Source organism: Malania oleifera, chromosome 3, assembly GCF_029873635.1.
Source record: "Malania oleifera isolate guangnan ecotype guangnan chromosome 3, ASM2987363v1, whole genome shotgun sequence".
NCBI lineage: Eukaryota > Viridiplantae > Streptophyta > Magnoliopsida > Santalales > Ximeniaceae > Malania > Malania oleifera.
The window spans coordinates 100,993,810-101,013,756 of record NC_080419.1 but is presented as its reverse complement, the minus strand read 5'-3'; the positions used below and the strand labels follow the sequence as shown (position 1 = coordinate 101,013,756).

General features: G+C 37.6%; 1 protein-coding gene across 1 annotated transcript; it reads left to right on the top strand.

Annotated features, from left to right (window-relative positions):
• The first annotated feature begins 15,133 nt into the window (after nucleotides 1-15,133).
• On the top strand, nucleotides 15,134-19,794 carry LOC131151964 (brassinosteroid-related acyltransferase 1). Its single transcript, XM_058103500.1, has 3 exons — nucleotides 15,134-15,646; nucleotides 16,629-17,120; nucleotides 19,154-19,794. Exons 1-3 carry the CDS (start codon nucleotides 15,194-15,196, stop codon nucleotides 19,649-19,651), a joined length of 1,443 nt encoding a protein of 480 aa, XP_057959483.1. The 5' UTR covers nucleotides 15,134-15,193; the 3' UTR covers nucleotides 19,652-19,794.
• The last annotated feature ends 153 nt before the right edge of the window (nucleotides 19,795-19,947 follow it).

The following is a 19,947-nucleotide window of genomic DNA, read 5'->3' as shown; positions in this document are numbered from 1 at the left end:
TCTCAGTTATCCATCCAGGGAACCTTTTTTAATTATTATATAAATGTATGATCAGATTTACAGAAAGTAGTCATACATATAGATTTTAGTAGTATTATAAATAAATATTCAAGAAAATCAATTTATGTTAAGCTACATAGGTATGATTTATATTGCAACAAGTATACAGATTTGACTCAGCTTTGTTAGTTATGGTATTTACCTAGTCAAAATTTGCAAGCATGTAGCTCACTTGTCACACACTAGCAATAGCATATTTCATCTTACTAAGCGTTGACTCACTCCATTATTTTAACATTTTTTTCAGGTGAGTTAGTTAGGCAAGCGGATCAGGCTCGAAGTAGAGGGGCTACTATACTGCCCTATCAGTAGGGTGAGTATTTTTGGGAGATTATTTTGTATAGCCCCAGTTTCAGTTGAGGGTATTTTTGAGAATAATTTACATGTATATTTTGGGGATATTCTAGCACTCTGGTTTTGTATATACAAGATTTCAGTTATATGAATTCAGCTTCTCGCTACCAGGTTGATGATTTTATTTGAATTAAATGGTATTAAAGCAGTGTAAATTTCAGTATATATAAAATAAAATAAAATAAACAGTAGGAAGTAGGTCGTTACACTGTACACCATACAAGTAGTGTCTTTAGATCTTCAACGCATATACTACTGCTGCTAACTCTAGATCGTGCATGGGGTAATTCTTCTCATACTCCTTGAGTTGCTGAGAAGCATAAGCAATTACCTTACCCTACTGCATCAGCACACATCCCAACCCCTTCAGCAATGTGTCGCTGTAAATCACAAAACCACCATCCCCAGATGGGATGGTTAACACCGAAGCAATGACCAGTCGGTGTTTCAACTCCTAGAAACTCTTTTGGCACTCATCGGTCCAATCAAATCTCACACCCTTCCTCGTCAACCGTGTTAGAGGGCCAGATAACTTAGAGAATCCCTCCACGAACCGCCAGTAATACCCAGCCAATCCTAGGAAACTCTGAACATCCTGTACACTCTTTGGTCTTACCTAGTCAACCACTGTTTCTATCTTACCAGGATCAACTGAGATACCCCCCTTCGACACTACATGTCCTAGAAACACGCATGATTCAACCAGAACTCGCATTTCTTCAGCTTAGCATACAGCCTTTTCTCCCGCAGTACCTGAAGTACCAACCTCAGATGGTTTTCGTGCTCTTCCGAACTCTTAGAATATACCAGAATATCATCGATGAATACCACTAAAAACTGATCTAGGTACTCATGGAAAACCATGTTCATTAGGTCCATAAATACTGTCGGGACGTTAGTCAACCCGAAAGGCATAACCAGAAACTTGTAGTGACCGTATCTAGTTTGGAAAGCAGTCTCCACAACATCCTCAGTCTTAACCTTCACCTGACACCCTGACCGTAGATCGATCTTTGAAAAGACCTGCGTTCCCTACAGCTGGTCAAATAGATCATCTATATGAGGCAATGGATATCGATTCTTCACTGTTAGCTTGTTGATCTCACGGTAATCAATGCACATTCGCATCAACCCGTCCTTCTTCTTCGAAAATAATATTGGAGCTCCCCAGGGCAAAACACTAGGTCTGATAAAGCCCTTGTCCAGTAATTCCTGCAACTGCTCCTTCAACTCTCTAAGTTCAACTGGAGCCATCCGGTATGGAGCTTTAGAAATCGGCGCCTTACCTGGCAGCAAATCAATAGCAAACTCCACCTCCCGATTAGGAGGTAAACCGAGTAAGTCTTCCGAGAATACATCTGGAAATTCGTTAACAACTCAGATATCTTCCAATTTCGATTCATCCCGAGGTGGTTCGTTCACTCAAGCTAGGTACCCCTGACAACCCTCCAAGAGTAACCTTCTCACCTATACAGTTGATAGAATCTGTGGCGTTTAACGCACACATGATCCACAAACTCATACTCCTGCTCCCTAGGAGATCTGAACACTACTACCTTTCTACGACAATCAATCACCGCATAGTTAGAGAACAACCCATTCATCCCCAGTATGATGTCCAATCCAGACATGTCGTACACTACTAAGTTCCCCGGTAGCAACCTTCCCTGAATAATCACTGGGCAATTTCCCAACATCTTACTACAGATCTTTACATTCCCAGTCGGTGTAGCCACAGACAACCACTCATCCATCATTTGGGTTTCAACCCCACACAATTTCACAAAACTAGCAGATATAAATGAGTGGGTTGCTCCCGAATCAAATAAAACAACAACTTTATTCAAAAGCAATAACATGGTACCTGTCACCATGTTCCCAGCGTGTTCTGCATTTGCTAAAGTAAGGGAGTACACCCTCACCGGAGTCATGTTTTCCTAGTAGTTCCCCTAAGGCATCTGATTACTTCCACGGTTCTGGCTCTACGCAGGCATATCGCTCCTCTGTGCCTGACAGCTCCATGTCATGTGGCCCGATTTGCCACAATTGTAGCAGTTGCCCCAAAACAGCGGCCATTCACCATCGTGCCATTTACGGCACATGGCGCATGGTGCATAGGATGGATCCCCCTGAGAACTCTGCCGCTCGGTATTCTACCGATAACCCGAACTATAGTTCTTTTTCCTCTTCCACTGTCCCTGTAGAGGACCAGTCTGAAAACCAGAAGATACTGGCCTCTACCTCTATTCCTGTACCACCTCATCTCCTTGGAGGTCAGTCTCAACTATGATGGCTTTATCCACCAGAATAGAAAACTCTTGGATCTGCAGCATCCCCACAAGCCTATGGATGTCCTTCCTCATACCCTTCTTGAACTTCCGAGCCTTCTCATACTCACTCGAGACCAAGTATGGTGCGAAACGAGATAACTCGATATATATGGCGACATACCTCTGCACCGTCAGGGTTCCCTGTGTCAGGCTCGAGAACTCATCGACCTTCACATCACGAGTGGAAATCGGGAAGTATCTCTCAAAAAATACTTCCTTGAAGCGGCTCCACGTCATACCAGATGGACTAGCTCTTTGCTTCTTAAGCAAACTCACCGCCGTCCACCATCTTTCCACTTCCCCTTCCAATTGGAAGTTAGAATAGAGAACCTTCTGTTGGTCAGTACAATGCAGAACTTTCAATATCTTCTCGGTCTTCTGCACCCAATTTTCTACTACTATCGGATCAGATCCTCTCGTAAATGTCGGAGGGTGCATACGGGTGAACCTCTCCATATTACAACCCGTAGTCGTAGGAGAATGTTCACGTCTCCTAACACTCCTAAATGCCCGATCTCGCACATAACCTACCTCGTCAACCCTTGAGGTACAGAAGGAGACTCATCGCTCGTAGTCCCCTCGAAGCCACTATCTAAGTTGTTATCCTTGGGCTCCATTCTGAAAATAAAATAGGAATTGGTTAGAATTATTATATCGTACACAGTTAACACAATCATTAGAACTAATCATGTCAACTATTACTCTCACAGGTCCAAGTCTGTCCTATCACACCGACACGAAACCATCAATGGTTTGCCATGATTTTACTGAAATCGTCATTTTAGGAAAAACACAGAACACCGCCAATGAGTCCCCGTCTAGCAACAAAACAACCCTCGACCTACTCTACCCATTTCCTACATCCTATACTCTGGTATGTACACATAGCTACGTCTAACCAAGTCTACAAGACCTAACAACCTGGTTTAGCTCTAATACCAAGATGTCACGCCCTGAACCCACAGGTGGGTCCTAGGTGTGAATATAGTAACCTAACATGTCTCTATATCAATTAAACATACATGATACAATACTGAATGAGGGTCCGACCCTGTGGGATATACATAAACCCTATACACATACACATACATATCCATACTCATCAAATACGCAGCAAAAAATGTTTACATATATCAAACCATACCAGAGTCTATACAGAACTAGAACATATGTTCCCACAATATAATACACACTCCGAGTGTCTACAAAACCCAATGTTGACAACCCGGTTACAAAACTCATACTTACACAGGTACTAAACGCAACTAACCAACACCCTCACTTTCGGACGTTAGAATGCTAGTTTCGGCTACCCGAAGGACCTGAAAAATATTTGCATGTTCAGGGTGAGACACCTCTTAGTAAGGAAGAAAGCAGGTTATATCAATGTGTGGCACACGAGTGTTATTTCAGTGTAAAACATAACACCATACAATACAGTACGATACAGTTCAATACATTTCAATACAGTTCCAGTATTTTTCACAAATCTGTTCTAGTACATACGATACCCAAACATACGGTCAATGTCAACACACTAAGCACCCAATTACCCTACGATAACCGAAGCCTCACAGCGATAACGTTGCCAATACGAGAACCTGATAACCTGTGATAACCGAAGCTCCACAGTGATATAGTTGCCACCACGATGTAGAGCACACCCATCGGTGACCAGCCGAAAAGAACAAGTGATATTTCACACCCTCGGATATAGAGCTGAACACTCTCACCCACGGTAATTAGTCGAGACATGGCATCAGCATACGGTAATTAGCTGCCACTAGCTAATTTTCAAAACCTGGAACAATTTTGGAACTCATGTCCCTATACTCATCAGCATACGGTAATTAGCCGCCACTAGCAGATTTTACAAAACCTTGAACATTTTACATACAATAGTTCATTCTACACTTATTTGGTATACAGCGAATCATATCATTTTCAGTTCAAGAATATAGTTTAATACAAAAAAGGGAACGGTCATCTCAATACTACAGTTTTAATACAACATACTATTTCCCAAAAAAAACAGAGATGATACTTGAAACCCTCAAATTTTTCCAAAAACTGTAACCCCAAAATCTCGTATTTTCATCCGATAGATTTCTGCAAATAAGTAACCCAAAACATACATACGATCGTAAACTACAGGTTTACCGATCCCAATTTCAAAAATAACTTATATAAACAGAATCCTCTTACCTTTTCCCAAATACCAAGTTATGAATTCTACAGCTCCAAAACTATGAACCGAGACACCAAAACCTAAACAACCAAGAACAATACTTCCTTAAAATTCTTACTACTACACATATTCTAAAACGAAATTGAAATCAGACTCTTACCTCGATTTTGGATCAAAATCCGAAAATCCTCGAAACGAATTTTTGATCCACTATTCTCAAAGAGATTCCTCCCCTGATCTACGCAGTAACGTCGGATCGTTGGATCGTCGAATCAAGTGACAAACAGTGAAGAATCGAAGAGAGAGAGAGAGAGAGAGAGAGAGAGAGAGAGAGAGAGAGAGAGAGAGAGAGAGAGAGAGTTTTGGCTTTCTTAGCCATGAAGCAAATGAAACAGATATTTATAGCCCCTTTGACCCGGGCAACTTCATCAACGAGATGGTGTCTTCGTCGACGAATCATCCATACATTTCATCGACGAACCGGCTCCTTCCGTGACGAACCCTATTCTGATATTTTACAACATGTTCGATATCTCTTCGTCGACGAGATTCTGAATTTCAGCGACAAAGAATACAAGGACCTTTGTTGATGAGAACAATGGCTTCGTCAACGAAGTCTGCAAAATTTACTTTTTTACCCATTTCATTTATTCAATATACATACCTCGAGTTGGGTTCTTACAAGTGTTACATCAAATGCTAAATAATAATGACCATAGTTTATCATCCCACATTTAAAAATCTAATTTTGATTTAAATTTTAAACCCTTCTTCCTCCTCCAACTGAGAGAGACTGATTGAGAGATGAGAGATTATTGATAATATAATTTTTTTGCTTTTAAATTTTAAAATAATTAATTTTTTTAAACAGGTAACCCGTGACCCGCCCGTTTATTAAACGGTCGGGGGTTAGGGTTTATAGGATTATGACCCGTTTAATTTCAACCCATTTATGACCCGACCCATTTACAACCCAACCCGTTTCAAACCCGTCCGAACCCGGCCTGTGAACTCATTTTTCCACCCCTACATACTACCATGCCATACATTATATATATATATATATATATATATATATGTTTTATGTATGTATACATGCGCATACATAAAATAACATATAAAGGTCTGATGGTGAGCAGTCCTTTGGAAGATGGAGGTGGAGAGAGAACTCATTCCATGACAATAATCAATGGAACTTTGTATATATATATATATAGCTAGAGAGAGAGAGAGAGAGAGAGAGAGAGAGAGGGCAGGAAGTACTGCCAAACAGAGGATTGATTTGTAAACTAAACTAAGAATGGCGGAGTGGAAGGGAAAGGCAAAAGGGGGGAAGAGAGAAGGGGAAGAAAAGGTAGAAAAGGAGTAGTGAAAGGATGAGAGACCCTGAAAATACGGCAAGTGCTGCAAAAGTAAGAGACAGCAACAGACAAGTTTGGGCTTCAAATCCACGCATGCTTTCCTACAGACAGCAACTCACTCTCTACTTCCATCCCCCACCCCCTCTCCTCTCCAACTCTCTCTCTCTCTCTCTCTCATGCATGTATGTATATGTTGAGACATGCCAACCTGGTTTTCCAAAAACCCACACCCCACGACAATCAGCTTTTCTCTTTGAAAATTATAAAGGAACTGATCAGTTTCTATTCTATGATGATCTTAGTTCAGTTTGTTGATAGAAAATGTTGATCATATCCTCTCATACAAGTAATCATTCAGAATGTCATTGAACTGATAACCCATACAAACAAAAACAAAAGCAAAGCTGATTGGAAATTGGCTTTCCGCCCATATATATATTTGGTTTATACTCAACCAGACCAACAGCTAGAAATTTTTTTTTTTTTTTATTTTTTAACCGGGGCAGCTCTTGCCACCATCATGTCACTTTAAAATTGGACATTATGATGTGGTACCAAATTCGGGGGTGTAAACCACCAGTTTATTGGTGCACTCCTGGTAATTCACTGGCGTAATGTTTCAAAGAGGAATCGAACTCATGATTTTGGAGTCATCAAATTCACAAATCGTCCTTATCACTTGAGCTGGTCCGGCTCGACTGGACCAACAGCAACAAATTGTAAACCCCCTTTTACCATTATTAATTTCCTTCGCTATTCATTTTACTTTTTTGAAACCTGGCTAGCTAGCTAGTAATTGATGGAGTGATTGAATGAACTGCTCGAACATGAAGTCAACCCATCCATTTCCCAACTCATTGCAAGCATAGACACGTACGCCTTTATACATGAAGAGGAAAGAAAAGGAAAACATGAGCTGGAGAGTAACTGAGTTACCAGTTACAGCACGCATGGTATATAGCTAGGTTTACAACAAGTTTACGCATGATCTTATAAGATAAACCAACAGACTTGCTCTCTCTCTCTCTCCCTCTGTATATATATCAACTGTAGGCCAGCTGAAATAATATAGCAAATGACGAAAATGATAATATATATTACAGCTGCCACTACCCAGTAATGCATTTTAGACAGAACCCCCGGGGGGGGAGAAGAAAGTGCATGTGCAAACGTGAATGTATGGTAACTGTTGATTCCCACTTGCTAAAAAGTATTTGGTGAAAAACCTGTCTAGATGCACGGCCCGTTCCCAACTGATGTGATCATAGCCCAATTAGTAACATGCATATGCTTCACTTTACTATGTTGTGTTTCAATTTCATTGTTAAGTTGCCTTCAATTCTATGATATATATATATATATATATATACCCAGCAGAGTGCACTATGCATACACAGTACCCTTAATCCAATACAAACCCTCGATGCGTATTAATTAATACAAATCAATTTTCCTAATGTTATCGAAATATACATGGCGTTTGTGCAAAATATACAGTTTGTACAGAATTGCTTGCATAGTAATTCTGATCATATTTGCTACAATAGTTATTTATTTGCTGTTAGGTGACGTCATTTAGGTCAATATATAGGTCTCTATCCAATTGAGTTCACTCAAATGGTAAGGGCAACTTATGACTTTGGTGACCAAGGATACGTCAATGGGCGGGCGGTTTTCACCCCCTGAATTTGGTGCCGCACCATTGTTTTTAAAGTGGTGTGATGGTGGTTGAAGTCCTTGGGTCATCAATATATTTATATATATAGGTCCTATGTTGTAAAAAGGAAGGCTATGTTATTCCCATTCCCAAATAGTCTATTTTTAATTAAATAGTCAATACCTAATTTCAAAAAAGAATCACACCTTATTACTAGCTTCACTCTCACTACATGTTGGTATGTCGAAAAAGAATGAAAATCAAGCAAAATGCAGTCAAATTAATTTCTTTATTTTGTCATGGTCTCAGTTTGAATTTCATCTCATTCTTTTTCCACTTCATTCCTTCCACAAACCAAATATGAGTCATTGTTGACGAACTTCTCTTGGTTGGTATTGATATATATACCACTCAAGATCGAATTAGCGCCCACCAAGTATAGTGTAAATTAAGCAAGTCAACTGTATTTCAAAAGGCTAAAGACCACCTCAGCCCCTTGAATTATTCCCCCTTGCTTTTTCTTGATCACATTTCTTGTTCCTCTTTTTCGTTGTCTTATTTATTATCTCTCTTACCCCATGTTGCTTAGAAGGAGAAATTATATAGGGGACCTCTCCCTTCATGTGTTTGTATGCTTGTTGCCTAAATTATACACTTATTGAAAATGGGTTCCCTTCTAATAGAATTGTTAGCCTAACAAGCATTACGACTCTTAATTTTGATGATAACAAAGTAAGGTAATTTAATATGCTTCAAAATTGTGATGTTTCAGGAAAAATATATCTTGGAACTCAGCATACTTCGTATGATCACACGGAACATTTTTTCACATCAATACAAGTGATCAAGAATGAAAGCTCGAAGAACAATGAAGCTCAGGACCAAGAGAACTCAAAACAATAACTTCAAGACTTCAAGGAGTTCAAGAAATGAAGAGTTGAATGAGTCAATAGGATATACTTTGTAAGTACTTCAAGTATATTCAAATACGAAATTCGTTGAAGCTCATTAGGTGTAAGAGACTTAAATACCTAAAACTTAATCTTGGAACATATTTTTTAAGTAAACAAATTAAAATTCCAAGAATGAGGAGTAAAGAGAGTTCTTACAAAAATATCTTAAAAATAGTATTCTAGTACTTGACAGCAGCTTGACTGGAATTCTCAGTCGGCTGACAATTTAACTATTTTTAAAACGCACGGATAGAAGGTCGTCAACAGACGCCTGACGAGGCAAACTGAGAAGTCTGACTGGATTCTGCCAAGCGACTACCACCCTACTGACTTTGAAATTAAACTGTGTATTTAGTGACAAGCGCCTAACCAAAAGGTTGTAGCTGCTACCACGCAGAAAATTTTAAATTTTTGTAATGGAAAGATTTTTTAAATCAGATTGCTTGGGGCTCAAATTTAATTAAAACTTGGGAACTACTCCAAGTAAACTTGGGGATCAAGTAAATTCATTTTATCAAGTCTATAAATAGCCTCAAGATCAATGATTTTAAACACCAAGCATTAAATTCAGCTCTCAATCTCTCTCAATTGCTCTCATCATTCAAAGGCTCTCTTGCTACCATATTGCGCACGAATTCTACTGAGTGTTGCTGACTTTCAATCACTGATCTTGTGCTTCAAAATCCGAATCTTTCAATCATTGAAAGAATTAATCGGTGATAAGCTTCTTTGAGTTTCAATTTCAATTTCATATTAATTTATTTTGAAATATATAGTTTGAAATTGTACTAATCGGCTATTTTGAGAGTATCTTGTGTACAAAATCTCTTGATTATTTTTTTGTAGATTATTGATGATTCCAAGGTGTTTGGATCGTTGGACCGAGTGAGGGGAATCGCTTGGAGAGGGTGCTCTGCCCTTAAGGAGGGAAATTTGTAAACAGTTTGCTCTACTCGGAAAGAGTGTTCATAGTAGAATCCTTTGGTGGTATTGGCTAAAGGCAAGGACGTAGACTGGAGATAAGCCGAACCTCGTAAAAAGGTAGTGTTCTTCTTTCCCTATTCTTTTAAATTTTAGTACTTCATATATTGTGTGTGTATGCGCTAAGTACAGGTTGCAAGGCTCAAACGTTGAATTAAAAAGAAGACTCTTAATTTAACGAAAGTACGTTTCCATTAACCCTTTGCGGAAACTCACAAGGGAGTAAGTTCGTTAATTTGTAGAAATCTTAATTAAGAGAACGCAATAAAATCAATTCAAAAATCGGGCTTGCAAATTGCTTACAGGGCTACTTACAAAAACAAATTCTGAAATTCCATAAAGGTCTCCAAATTGTGGTTGGTTATTCTTAAATTGGTTGGTTGTTTAAGTTTTTAGTTAATTTGTTGTTTGTTTTAGTTGTGAATTAATTGGTTTGCTTAAGCTTTGTTGTATATATCAAACAAGTAAGTAAAAAATTTAAAAAAGGAACTTAAAGTTTTTATAACCCAATTCACCCCCCCTCTTGGGATCACTATTCCACTTTGAAGAATAAATGTAGGGCCAATTAGCCACATGTCTAAGATTTAGAATACAAACACACAAACATGTAGAGGGGCAAGTCCCCTGTATAATTTCCCGCTTGCAAGGACTCCCTTGGACCTCCTTATACTTAGGAATACTACTTAAACCTTTGAATAAAGCAAGCACCAAGAATCACCCATGTGCATAAGGTGAGATTTGACCCATTTGTTTCAATGATTCTTACAACATAAATGAGTTAATTACTTGAGGCTAACGAACTCAGTCTTACTTGCCAAATGGAGTTGGAGGTTCAGCAAAGAAATGAAAAATCTTTAGAGGAGTCTCATTTGTGTTAAGTATTGTACAATACATCTTGGCTAGCTATGGGAACCAATGTTGGGTTGCTACAAAAAATGGAGTACTTGAAAGGGTATCTGCAAAATCAGCAACACTTTTTTGGAATTTACTACCATCAAAATAAGGAATGGGTGGCGAACTTTATTTTGGAAGGATCGATAGGAAAGTAAGCATATATTGAAGCTTCGTTTCACCAATCTCTTTGCCCTTTCTTCTTAGCAAGAGAAGAAGGTGAGTAGCATCCTTTCGACTCAATCTGGGTAGCTATATTGGAATATAGTCTTTCACAAACAACTTAGAGGCTTGAATTCAGTCACTATGCTAGAGCTATTGAGTCTGATTTATGGCATTCAAATAAGACTTTGAGAAGAAACAGATACTTGCATTTGGTCTCTCTCAAAAGAATGAATTTTTTCGGTTAAAAGCCTTTATAATTAATTATGCATAGGCAAATTTGGGAAGTCTTCGAAAGTTTGTTACAAGATCTTTTGGAATTCCCTAATCCCCTCCAAAATCTCCTTTTTCTCTAGTTAGCCTCTAAAACAAAATTCTAACCAATGAGAACCTATGGAAAGGAGGTAGGTCTTTAACCTCAATTTGTGTCTTATGCAACAAAGAGGAGTAATATGTTAATCACCTACTCTTACATTGTGCTTTCACCTTACATGTATCGAATTCGTTAATGCTACAGTCATTAAACCTCAGCTAGGTTTTGCCTCTTTCTTTCAAGGATCAGTTGGCCTCTTGGAGTTACTCAAAGTCAAAAGGCATCAATAGATCGAAGAATTTGAGATTCCATTCTGGCTACCATTGCATAGGAAATTTGGAAGGAGAGACATAGTAAAATCTTTTGGGACAAGGCTTCTCAGGTCTAATTGATCATTTGGAAGGTTTTGGATAATCTATATCTATGAGTTGAGTTAGTACTCTTTTTTAACTAGACTAGCTAGGAGGATTTTCAATAGTTAATGTCTTCCATAGGAGCTTAAGTCATCAAAGTTTTGTTAGTTTGACTTCACAGAGTTAATGCTCATTTATAGAATTAGGTTGGGTTGAGTAAAAGCAAAGATAAGCAGCCTCAATAAGTTCTTTTGGTCTTCTTTTATTTCACCCTATTGTTATCTCTGTTTTTTCTTTTGCTATGATTTGGTGTTCTTTTCTTTTGCTACGATTTGGTGTACTCTTTCTGGATGCATAAGCTTATTACTTGAGCTCTTTTCTTCAATATAATTCTAGCCCTTACCTTTTAAATAAAAACACATAAATGAGTTAATTAGATGTATTGCACAAGGTATCATCTCACTCAAAGGGGCATTCCGTGTAGGTGGGCCTAATTTTCACCCACTTTTACCATTTGCCTCTTCCAAACTAATGATAGACTTAACTATAAGCTATGCCTTTTCTCTCTATGATGCTCTCTTAGTTACATAAATTTTATGACCATTTCTTCATATTTTCAAAACCAAATAATCTTTGTCTTTTAATATATTCTTTGATTTTCTTTCATGTGTTATTCTTTGGGACTATCCTGCAAGCTAGGTAGTTCCAACCCTATTCATTGCTATTTTATCTTTTCTTTTCTCTCATTCATTTTTCTGTCATCATATTGAAGGTGCTCCTATTACCCTAGCAAAGTATGTTCACGTTGTCTTTCGAGAAGCATCAATTGCCTCTTAAGAGAGTGACCGATATTAACCTCTCTACTTTAAGATTCATTTTGAAGGGAAAAATGTTCCCTATATGATTTTGCACAAGCACATCTCTGATAATCTAACGATAAATCATTGTATGATACCCTTTGGTTGTTTATCACTATTATTAATTTGGATGATAATTTTAGTATCCTTACATTCACTTCATTCATCAACAATCTAAGGGGATATATATTGATGTTGGATATTATTTGCTCACTACTATCCTTTGATTGTTTGAGTCCAAGCCAAAGGAACATATGAAGAAATCTAAAAAACTATTGTTGTTATGGAAACATGTGAACAAATTCTACAAAGATATGATCCTCAATACCATGGCAATGATAGATCTCTTCAAGGTGTATTGTTTGCACAAAGAGGAAGAGAAAGTATGATAGCCTATAATTAGAAATAATAATTAGTGGAAGATGGTGGCACATAAGAGTTTCAGATAAAATAAATTGTGTAGTTTGAAAGGATTGAAAGAAACATTGCAAATCATTGACTATTACAAAATTCTTAAGAATGAAGGCATCAAGTTACAACATGAGCTTGTCATCAGTAGATGTCTCATTGAAAAGGTGTTAGAATCATGGAGTGATTAACTAAAACTAGCAAATCAATGACTTACAAGATTCTTAAGAATGAGGATATCCAATTGCAATAGAAGCTTGTCATCACTAAATGTCTCATCAAAAAACTACTTGAATCATAGAGTAACTTGAAGTAGCAAGTAGTGAATTAGTAGAAACAACATGTCACTAGAAGGCATAATTTTGCACTTCATTATAGAAAACAATATGAACTAGAGTAAAACTAAAATAGATGAGGAGATGCCAAAAAATAAACACCAAGAGTAAGACAAGTTTGAATCATACTACAAAAGAAGTAATAAAAACTTTCAAATGTATGATTGTATGAACTACATATATACAAGCCTGACTACAAGCTCTAGCTCGATAACTAGGCCTTAAAGGAGACGCAATTGTTTTTTTATTATTATTAGTATTCATGAGAAACTTGGGCATCATGCCCCATGATGTATATACACAGAAAGTGAAAAAAAAAAAAAAGAACCCTACTAAAATGAGATCTAACCAAATGGAAATGTTATTGCTTTAGTCATTTCTCAAGTGTAGTGCATGTAGACATGAGATGTTAGGTGTTGATGATACAAGGCACATAAGTAGGAACAAAAAATGCATTTTCTAAAACTAATTAATTTCTTTTGTTATGGAAAAAAAAAAAATTTCTTTGGTCAATATTATACATTTTGAATGATTTTTTTAGTTCATTGAGAGGTCCATTAAGCCTCATGGTTGAGGGATAGTGCCCTCTCTCCTTCCCTAGCCTTTTCACCCCTTTATCCAAAGGTTAATCTTCAACCTCGGTCCTAAGATTTCTCACATGGCAGTAGGAACATTTTGAATGTTTTTTTTTACATTAGTTAATTTTTAACAAATTGTCTTAACTTTTGATCAATGCATGCATGTGGAACATAATAACAGTATATGAACAAGACAATTTGATAATCTAGTATAAATCTCAATGTTTTATAATTTCATTATTATGGGTGTAACCTTACTTTTTGTTTGGATATTTTTATAATATAGTACATAGGTTTTTTTTTTTTTTTTTTTTTCAAAATTTTAGCAGTTGCTCCCACTCGATTAAACTTGGGTCTGCTCTACAAGTAACTAACTACAACTATTATATAGCGAAATTCCCCGTGCAAACCCGCCACTAACAACTTTCCTCTCTTCATTTTATTCTTTTTCAAAATAGTGATGAGTCTTGTGTAAGATACATGACACAATCTAACAACTTCAACACAATTACTACAAGTAACTTAGGGTTCAAGTTTTTGGAAAACATTTATCTCATGTTAATTTAGAAGCATGAACTTCAGACCTTCAATTTTGGTTTTATTCTTTTTCAAAATAGTGATGAATCTCATATTAGATACATGACACTATCCAAGAACTTCAATACAAGTACTATGGGTAAATCAGAGTTCAAGCTTTTGAAAAAAAAAAAACATTTACCCTTTGTTAATTTGGAAGCTTGAACTTTAGACCTTCAATTTGGATTTTTATAAATTTAGGTAAAATTTCATACAAATTCAAATCCAAAACTTAAAATTTGTAGCCTCAAAAGCAACCTCAGCATAGAGGATAAGAGAAGAAGAGTCTAGCTTGCATGATAGAGCTGGGAACTGAATTAAGGGATGGCCGGGGATAGCCATGCCCCCCCCACCCCACCCCCCCCCCCCCCCCCCTCCCCCCCTGAACATGAAAATCTACCATGTACCCTAGCAAATGCTTTTATTTTTTCCATACAAAGAAAACAATGTGATCACCTAGATCAGTTAGTGGAACAAAATTTGAGTGGGTTGCCTGCAGAAAGCCAGACTTCCCCTACCCAATAGAAACATTGGCCCACGGCTCTATGGTCCAGTCCCCAGACCCTTGTGAACAGGTGAGGGGTCAGTGTCACTCCAACAAGTGAAAAGCTAGCATTTAGTTATTGTATGTAAAGATACACATATCACAAATTAATCATTCCCATACAACAAAATTAAAATCTCTTAAATAAAACGCAGGTCGGCTCCTAGGAATCTAATTAGCTAAGCTCCTTCTCTATATATATTCACTCACCCTTCACTTCTCTTTGCACAAGCTAGGCCTGTAATTGCTCAGTAGAAAATTGCAGTGCTATATTCGCTAGTTACTAGTTTTCATGGCTACTCATCAGCATGGAAATTACCCACCAGTCTCCATAACAAACACAGTTTGTGTGTACCCAAAACCCTCACGCCCTCACAAACTTCTCCCCCTCTCCAACTTGGACAGGCAGTGCCCTATGCTCATGTACTTGGTTTTCTTCTACAAACCATCTCATTCCCATACCCAGTATCCTTCGCTCGGTTCGGTTTTCAATTGCTTGAAATCGGGCCTCGAAGAGACTTTTTCAGCCTGGTACCCAGCTGCAGGAAGGCTGAGGGCAAACCCGAGTGATGGGAAGCTAGATCTCTGGTGCAACAATGGTGGTGCAATTCTAGTTGAGGCTGTGACCCAAGTAAAGATCTCAGAGCTCGGAGATCTCTCACAGTACAATGAATTCTTTGAGGGCTTGGTTTTCAAGCCTGTTTGCAGTGACAATTTCTCAGAGATGCCCCTACTGGTTGCTCAGGTCAGGATTTTTATTATTGATGTTTGAATTGAAACAACAGAAGCATATCTGAGACCTTTTTAGTGTGTGTTTGTGTGTATGTGTGTGTCTATCTATAACCCTAATCTTTCTGATTTTGTTTTCTGCTTGTCTTATGCATGTCATATTCTTGCCCTCATCCTAAAACTGGTTAGGATGGAAAATCGTTTGTTAATTTTGCAGAGTCAAATATATATATATATATATATATATATATATAAGCTGCCAAAAATCTATGAGTGATGCATTCCCACTGGCGTTGGAGGCATATATAGTTGACAAATGACTGAAGTGATGATACACATAATATTACTACCTCAGTTCTTCATGACCATGACAACTTGATGTGCACGGTTGTATATTGACGAGATATTATTTCCTGCATCCCAATTCATGGGGTTTTCTTACACATGGTTTTCACTTATTTTTATGCAAACCAATCCCCTTGCCTGGATCCCAATGGTTTCTTTTTTTTTCAAATTTTTTTTTTTTTTTTTTTTTTTTTTTTTTTGTTCTTATCCACGCACGCTCATATATGTGTGTGTGTGTGTGCATATATATATAATTTCATGCTGTAACTAAACCCCTCCAGAATGACCCCAAGCACAAGAGCCTTAAGCCGGCAAAAAACAAGATCGCCTAGAGAACAGAAACTTCCAAGAGGATACCAACCAGACTGATCCTTCAAAGAGACTTGCACAAGAGCATCCTGATTTTTAAAACTCAAGACTTTCATATGGAAGATCTCAGGTTCGATCAATCTAATCTTGAGAAAGGGGAGGAACGGGTTTGGGATATAAGGGGATGACCTACAACTGTTGGATATACGTACATAGTTCAAGCCAGTGACAGGACCTAGCTAGTTAGCTTATATATACATATAGATGGATATACACACAAATATACATGTGTGTGTGTGCGCGCGCGCGTGTACATAATATTTATATTTACGTATTGAATGCAGGTGACCAGGTTTGGTTGTGGAGGCTACTCAGTAGGCGTTGGTACAAGCCACTCCTTGTTTGATGGACCAGCTAGCTTTAATTTTCTTTCTGCATGGGCTGCTAACACTCCTATGTCAGGAAATATTAGAGGTCATGAGCAGCAGCATAAACCAGTGCATGAGAGAGGAACACTCTTGCTTGGTCATTTCCAAACCCAGAAGGGAAAGGGTATTGCCAGAACACTTCAAAACTCAAATCCAATGATGATGGTTGCAGCCATAGCTCATCTTTACCAGCTGATAAAACAAGCAGCAATGGATTTGGATGGGAAGTTTGCAAAGAGAACGCAGCTTATTTCCGAGGCGGGTTGCCCAAACCAGGAGAATTTTGCTCTGAAGACCCTTCATCTGAGTGCTGCAATGATAGAAAACTTTAGGAGAAAAATCTCCAGCGCGAGTCGAACTGGAATTTCATGCTCATCCTTTGAGGTTGTTGCAGCTCATCTCTGGAAGGTAATTAAAATAATTTAGCAGTTGATTAGTTTTGGTTGCTTAAATTATTGGCTTTTCATTTTTCATTTTTCATTTTTCATTTTTTCACTGGATTTCTGGGGGATATATGCATGCACATAGGCTGAACATTGATGAGAAAATTAACAATAAGCAAAATCTGTGAGCTAGGTTTTCAATTATTGAGTTCGGGAAAGAAAAAATTATGTGATATTCTGAAACCACAGCACAAGAGTTGAACCTGGTGGTAGAAGACCTGGAATGAAAATGAAAGAAGAGGATGCTGAGGCTGGTATATTCAAATTTCTTATATACGTTAATGAAATATATATATATATATATATAAAAGAAGATAGATTGTGAGCGCGCATTTTAAGCTAGCATGAAGCAGGAAAGAAGAACATCTTGTCTTCAGTACAGGCTGCACTGCTAGCTGTTGTTTTGCTTTTCCTTTTTGTATGTTTTTCTTTGTGGTGCTTGCAAGATCCTTCTTTATATGAGATGTTGATTAGTTTAATGAAACACGTACCATCATCATCCTGTGTTTGGCAACATGGATTTGGAGTCTTGGATCTGGAATTAGGTGGAATTCCAGAAAATGCTATACATACACAGATCCGAGACTCGACTCTCTGCTTCCAAACACCACGTCAGTAATTTTCCTGATCGAAAGTTATTAATGGCTATGGTGAAAGATCAATGAAGATTAACATATTAGAGAAGAAACGAACCCCCATATGTATATATACAAATGCACACATGCATATTACTTCTCACAGATGAGAGGTTTTGCGAGGCTTAATTAGTTGCCTTTACTGCATTAGTTAGCAGCTCCACTGCATTAACTTCAGGGTGAAAGCTAAGCTATACATCTACAAAAGTTAGTTAGTTTTTGACATTCATGTTTCTCTTTTGCTATTCTGTCCAACGTAGATATGCGCTGTGAGCTTCACGATGGAAGCTCTACCCAGCAAAAATGGCACACAGATGACTCTCTCTCTCTCTCTCTCTCTCATTCTTATTATATAATCTACTGTTATTAAATACTGTTTCTCCTGCTGACTTTTTGAGTGATGGGGGTGGTAGACATGTGCCTTCTCCAGATTTATGAGTTCCAGTTCAATTTTTAAACTTCGATGATCCCCATCTGTCTCCCAGTGCACCTCAATTCTCAACAATTGAGACCTGAAGACTCGTTGGAAACTTGGGAAATATTAAAAAAGAAGAAAGAAAAAATATTGTTCCACGTTTGGTAATCAAAAATAAGTAAGAAGAAAAATTAAAATATACTAAATCAAATAAAATTTTAATTTTTCACATCCCTAACATTTGATTTTTCTTGACTTTTAATCAAAATAAATTATCATCTTTAAAAATATTCAATATTAAAATACAATAGAAAATAAATTTTTTTTTTTATTTTTCTTTTCTTTCACCAAAGAAAAACCTCAATCTAAACTCGAAATATTCATGAAAAATCCTCAGAATCATGACCCCTAACCATCAATATGATTTACATGGCGACCAGCGAGTGGAGAGAGCTTGGGCGCTATTCTCTACTCTCTTTGCTCGCCTCTTTGGGTTCTTGGTGATTGCAGATTCATTAGTAACATTAATACATAGTTACATGTTGGAAGTTTCAGCTACAAGGATATGAGATGTGAGAAGAGTTTTTTTATTGTGTAGCCCAAGTTAGTGGGCTTCTCAACTTCTATATTAAGGGAATTATATAAGAAAACAATGTTAATGTATGAAAATTGTCAGTCTCAATCAGACACTTTAACTTGAGAGGTAAAAAAAAAAAACCTGTGAACTCATGGATTACTAAAATGCCATGGCTAATGACTAGAATTGTACAAAAATATAAAAAATACAAACCATACATTTGAATTTGTATAAATGTAATATATAAATTATACATGCCTATGTGCGCACTCATATTTGTATGCGCATGCTTATATGCATTTATGCCATTAATTCAGTTGTACTTATCTGGGAATAATATGACCGTCGTCTCTGGTCACTAATTACTTCAGGCAAGAACCAAGGCTTTAGGACTGAAGAACGAGAGACTGGTTTGCTTGCAATTTGCAGTGGACACAAGGAACAAGCTGGTGCCACCACTGCCAAAAAACTTCAGTGGCAATGCCTATGTGCTTGCCTCTGTTGCTTTGACAGCGGCAGAATTAGAGGAAGAAAGCCATGAAGCCATAGTCGAGAAGATAAGGGAAGCAAAGAACTCTATAAGCAACAATTATGTGCAAGCTTATATAAACGCACTCGAATCATCGCAGGCTACTCTCCCTCCCTTGAAAGAGTTGACCATTGTTTCGGATTGGACAAGGATGCCCTTCCACAGGGTTAAATTCCTGAATCAGGAAGCAGCCTATGCATCCCCACTAGTTCCTCCACTCCCACAGGTTGCATACTTCATGCAGAGTCCTACAGAAAGTGGGGGCATTGACATGAGAATTGGTCTGCATCCACAAATCTTTAATGCTTTCTGTCACTACTTCCTCACCAATTTCCAATGAAGTTAGACAATGCCCATCTCCTTCTAATGTTATTTGGTATCTAGACAGGTCATTAGAACATGATCATTGATCATGATAATAAGATTTCTGAGAGTTGTAGTACAAGGGCTAGTTTTCAGATAATGACGTATCAAAATATTGTATATGAAGACGGTCTGGAAAATAATCCTGCATAATAATAATTAGACGGTGGGGCTGGCTCTTAGTCAAAAGCATGTCCTGTCTATTTTAATGTAGGGGTCTGGTCATAATCTAGACAATGCAGTTTAAATTATACACTTCACTTGAGAAAACAA

Bases quoted from the DNA above. Each gene is read 5' to 3' on its own strand.
- LOC131151964 (XM_058103500.1), top strand. From the start codon at position 15,194: ATGGCTACTCATCAGCATGGAAATTACCCACCAGTCTCCATAACAAAC. The intron at 15,647-16,628 runs GTCAGGATTTTT...TATTGAATGCAG, and splicing joins TGCCCCTACTGGTTGCTCAG to GTGACCAGGTTTGGTTGTGG. The intron at 17,121-19,153 runs GTAATTAAAATA...TAATTACTTCAG, and splicing joins TTGCAGCTCATCTCTGGAAG to GCAAGAACCAAGGCTTTAGG.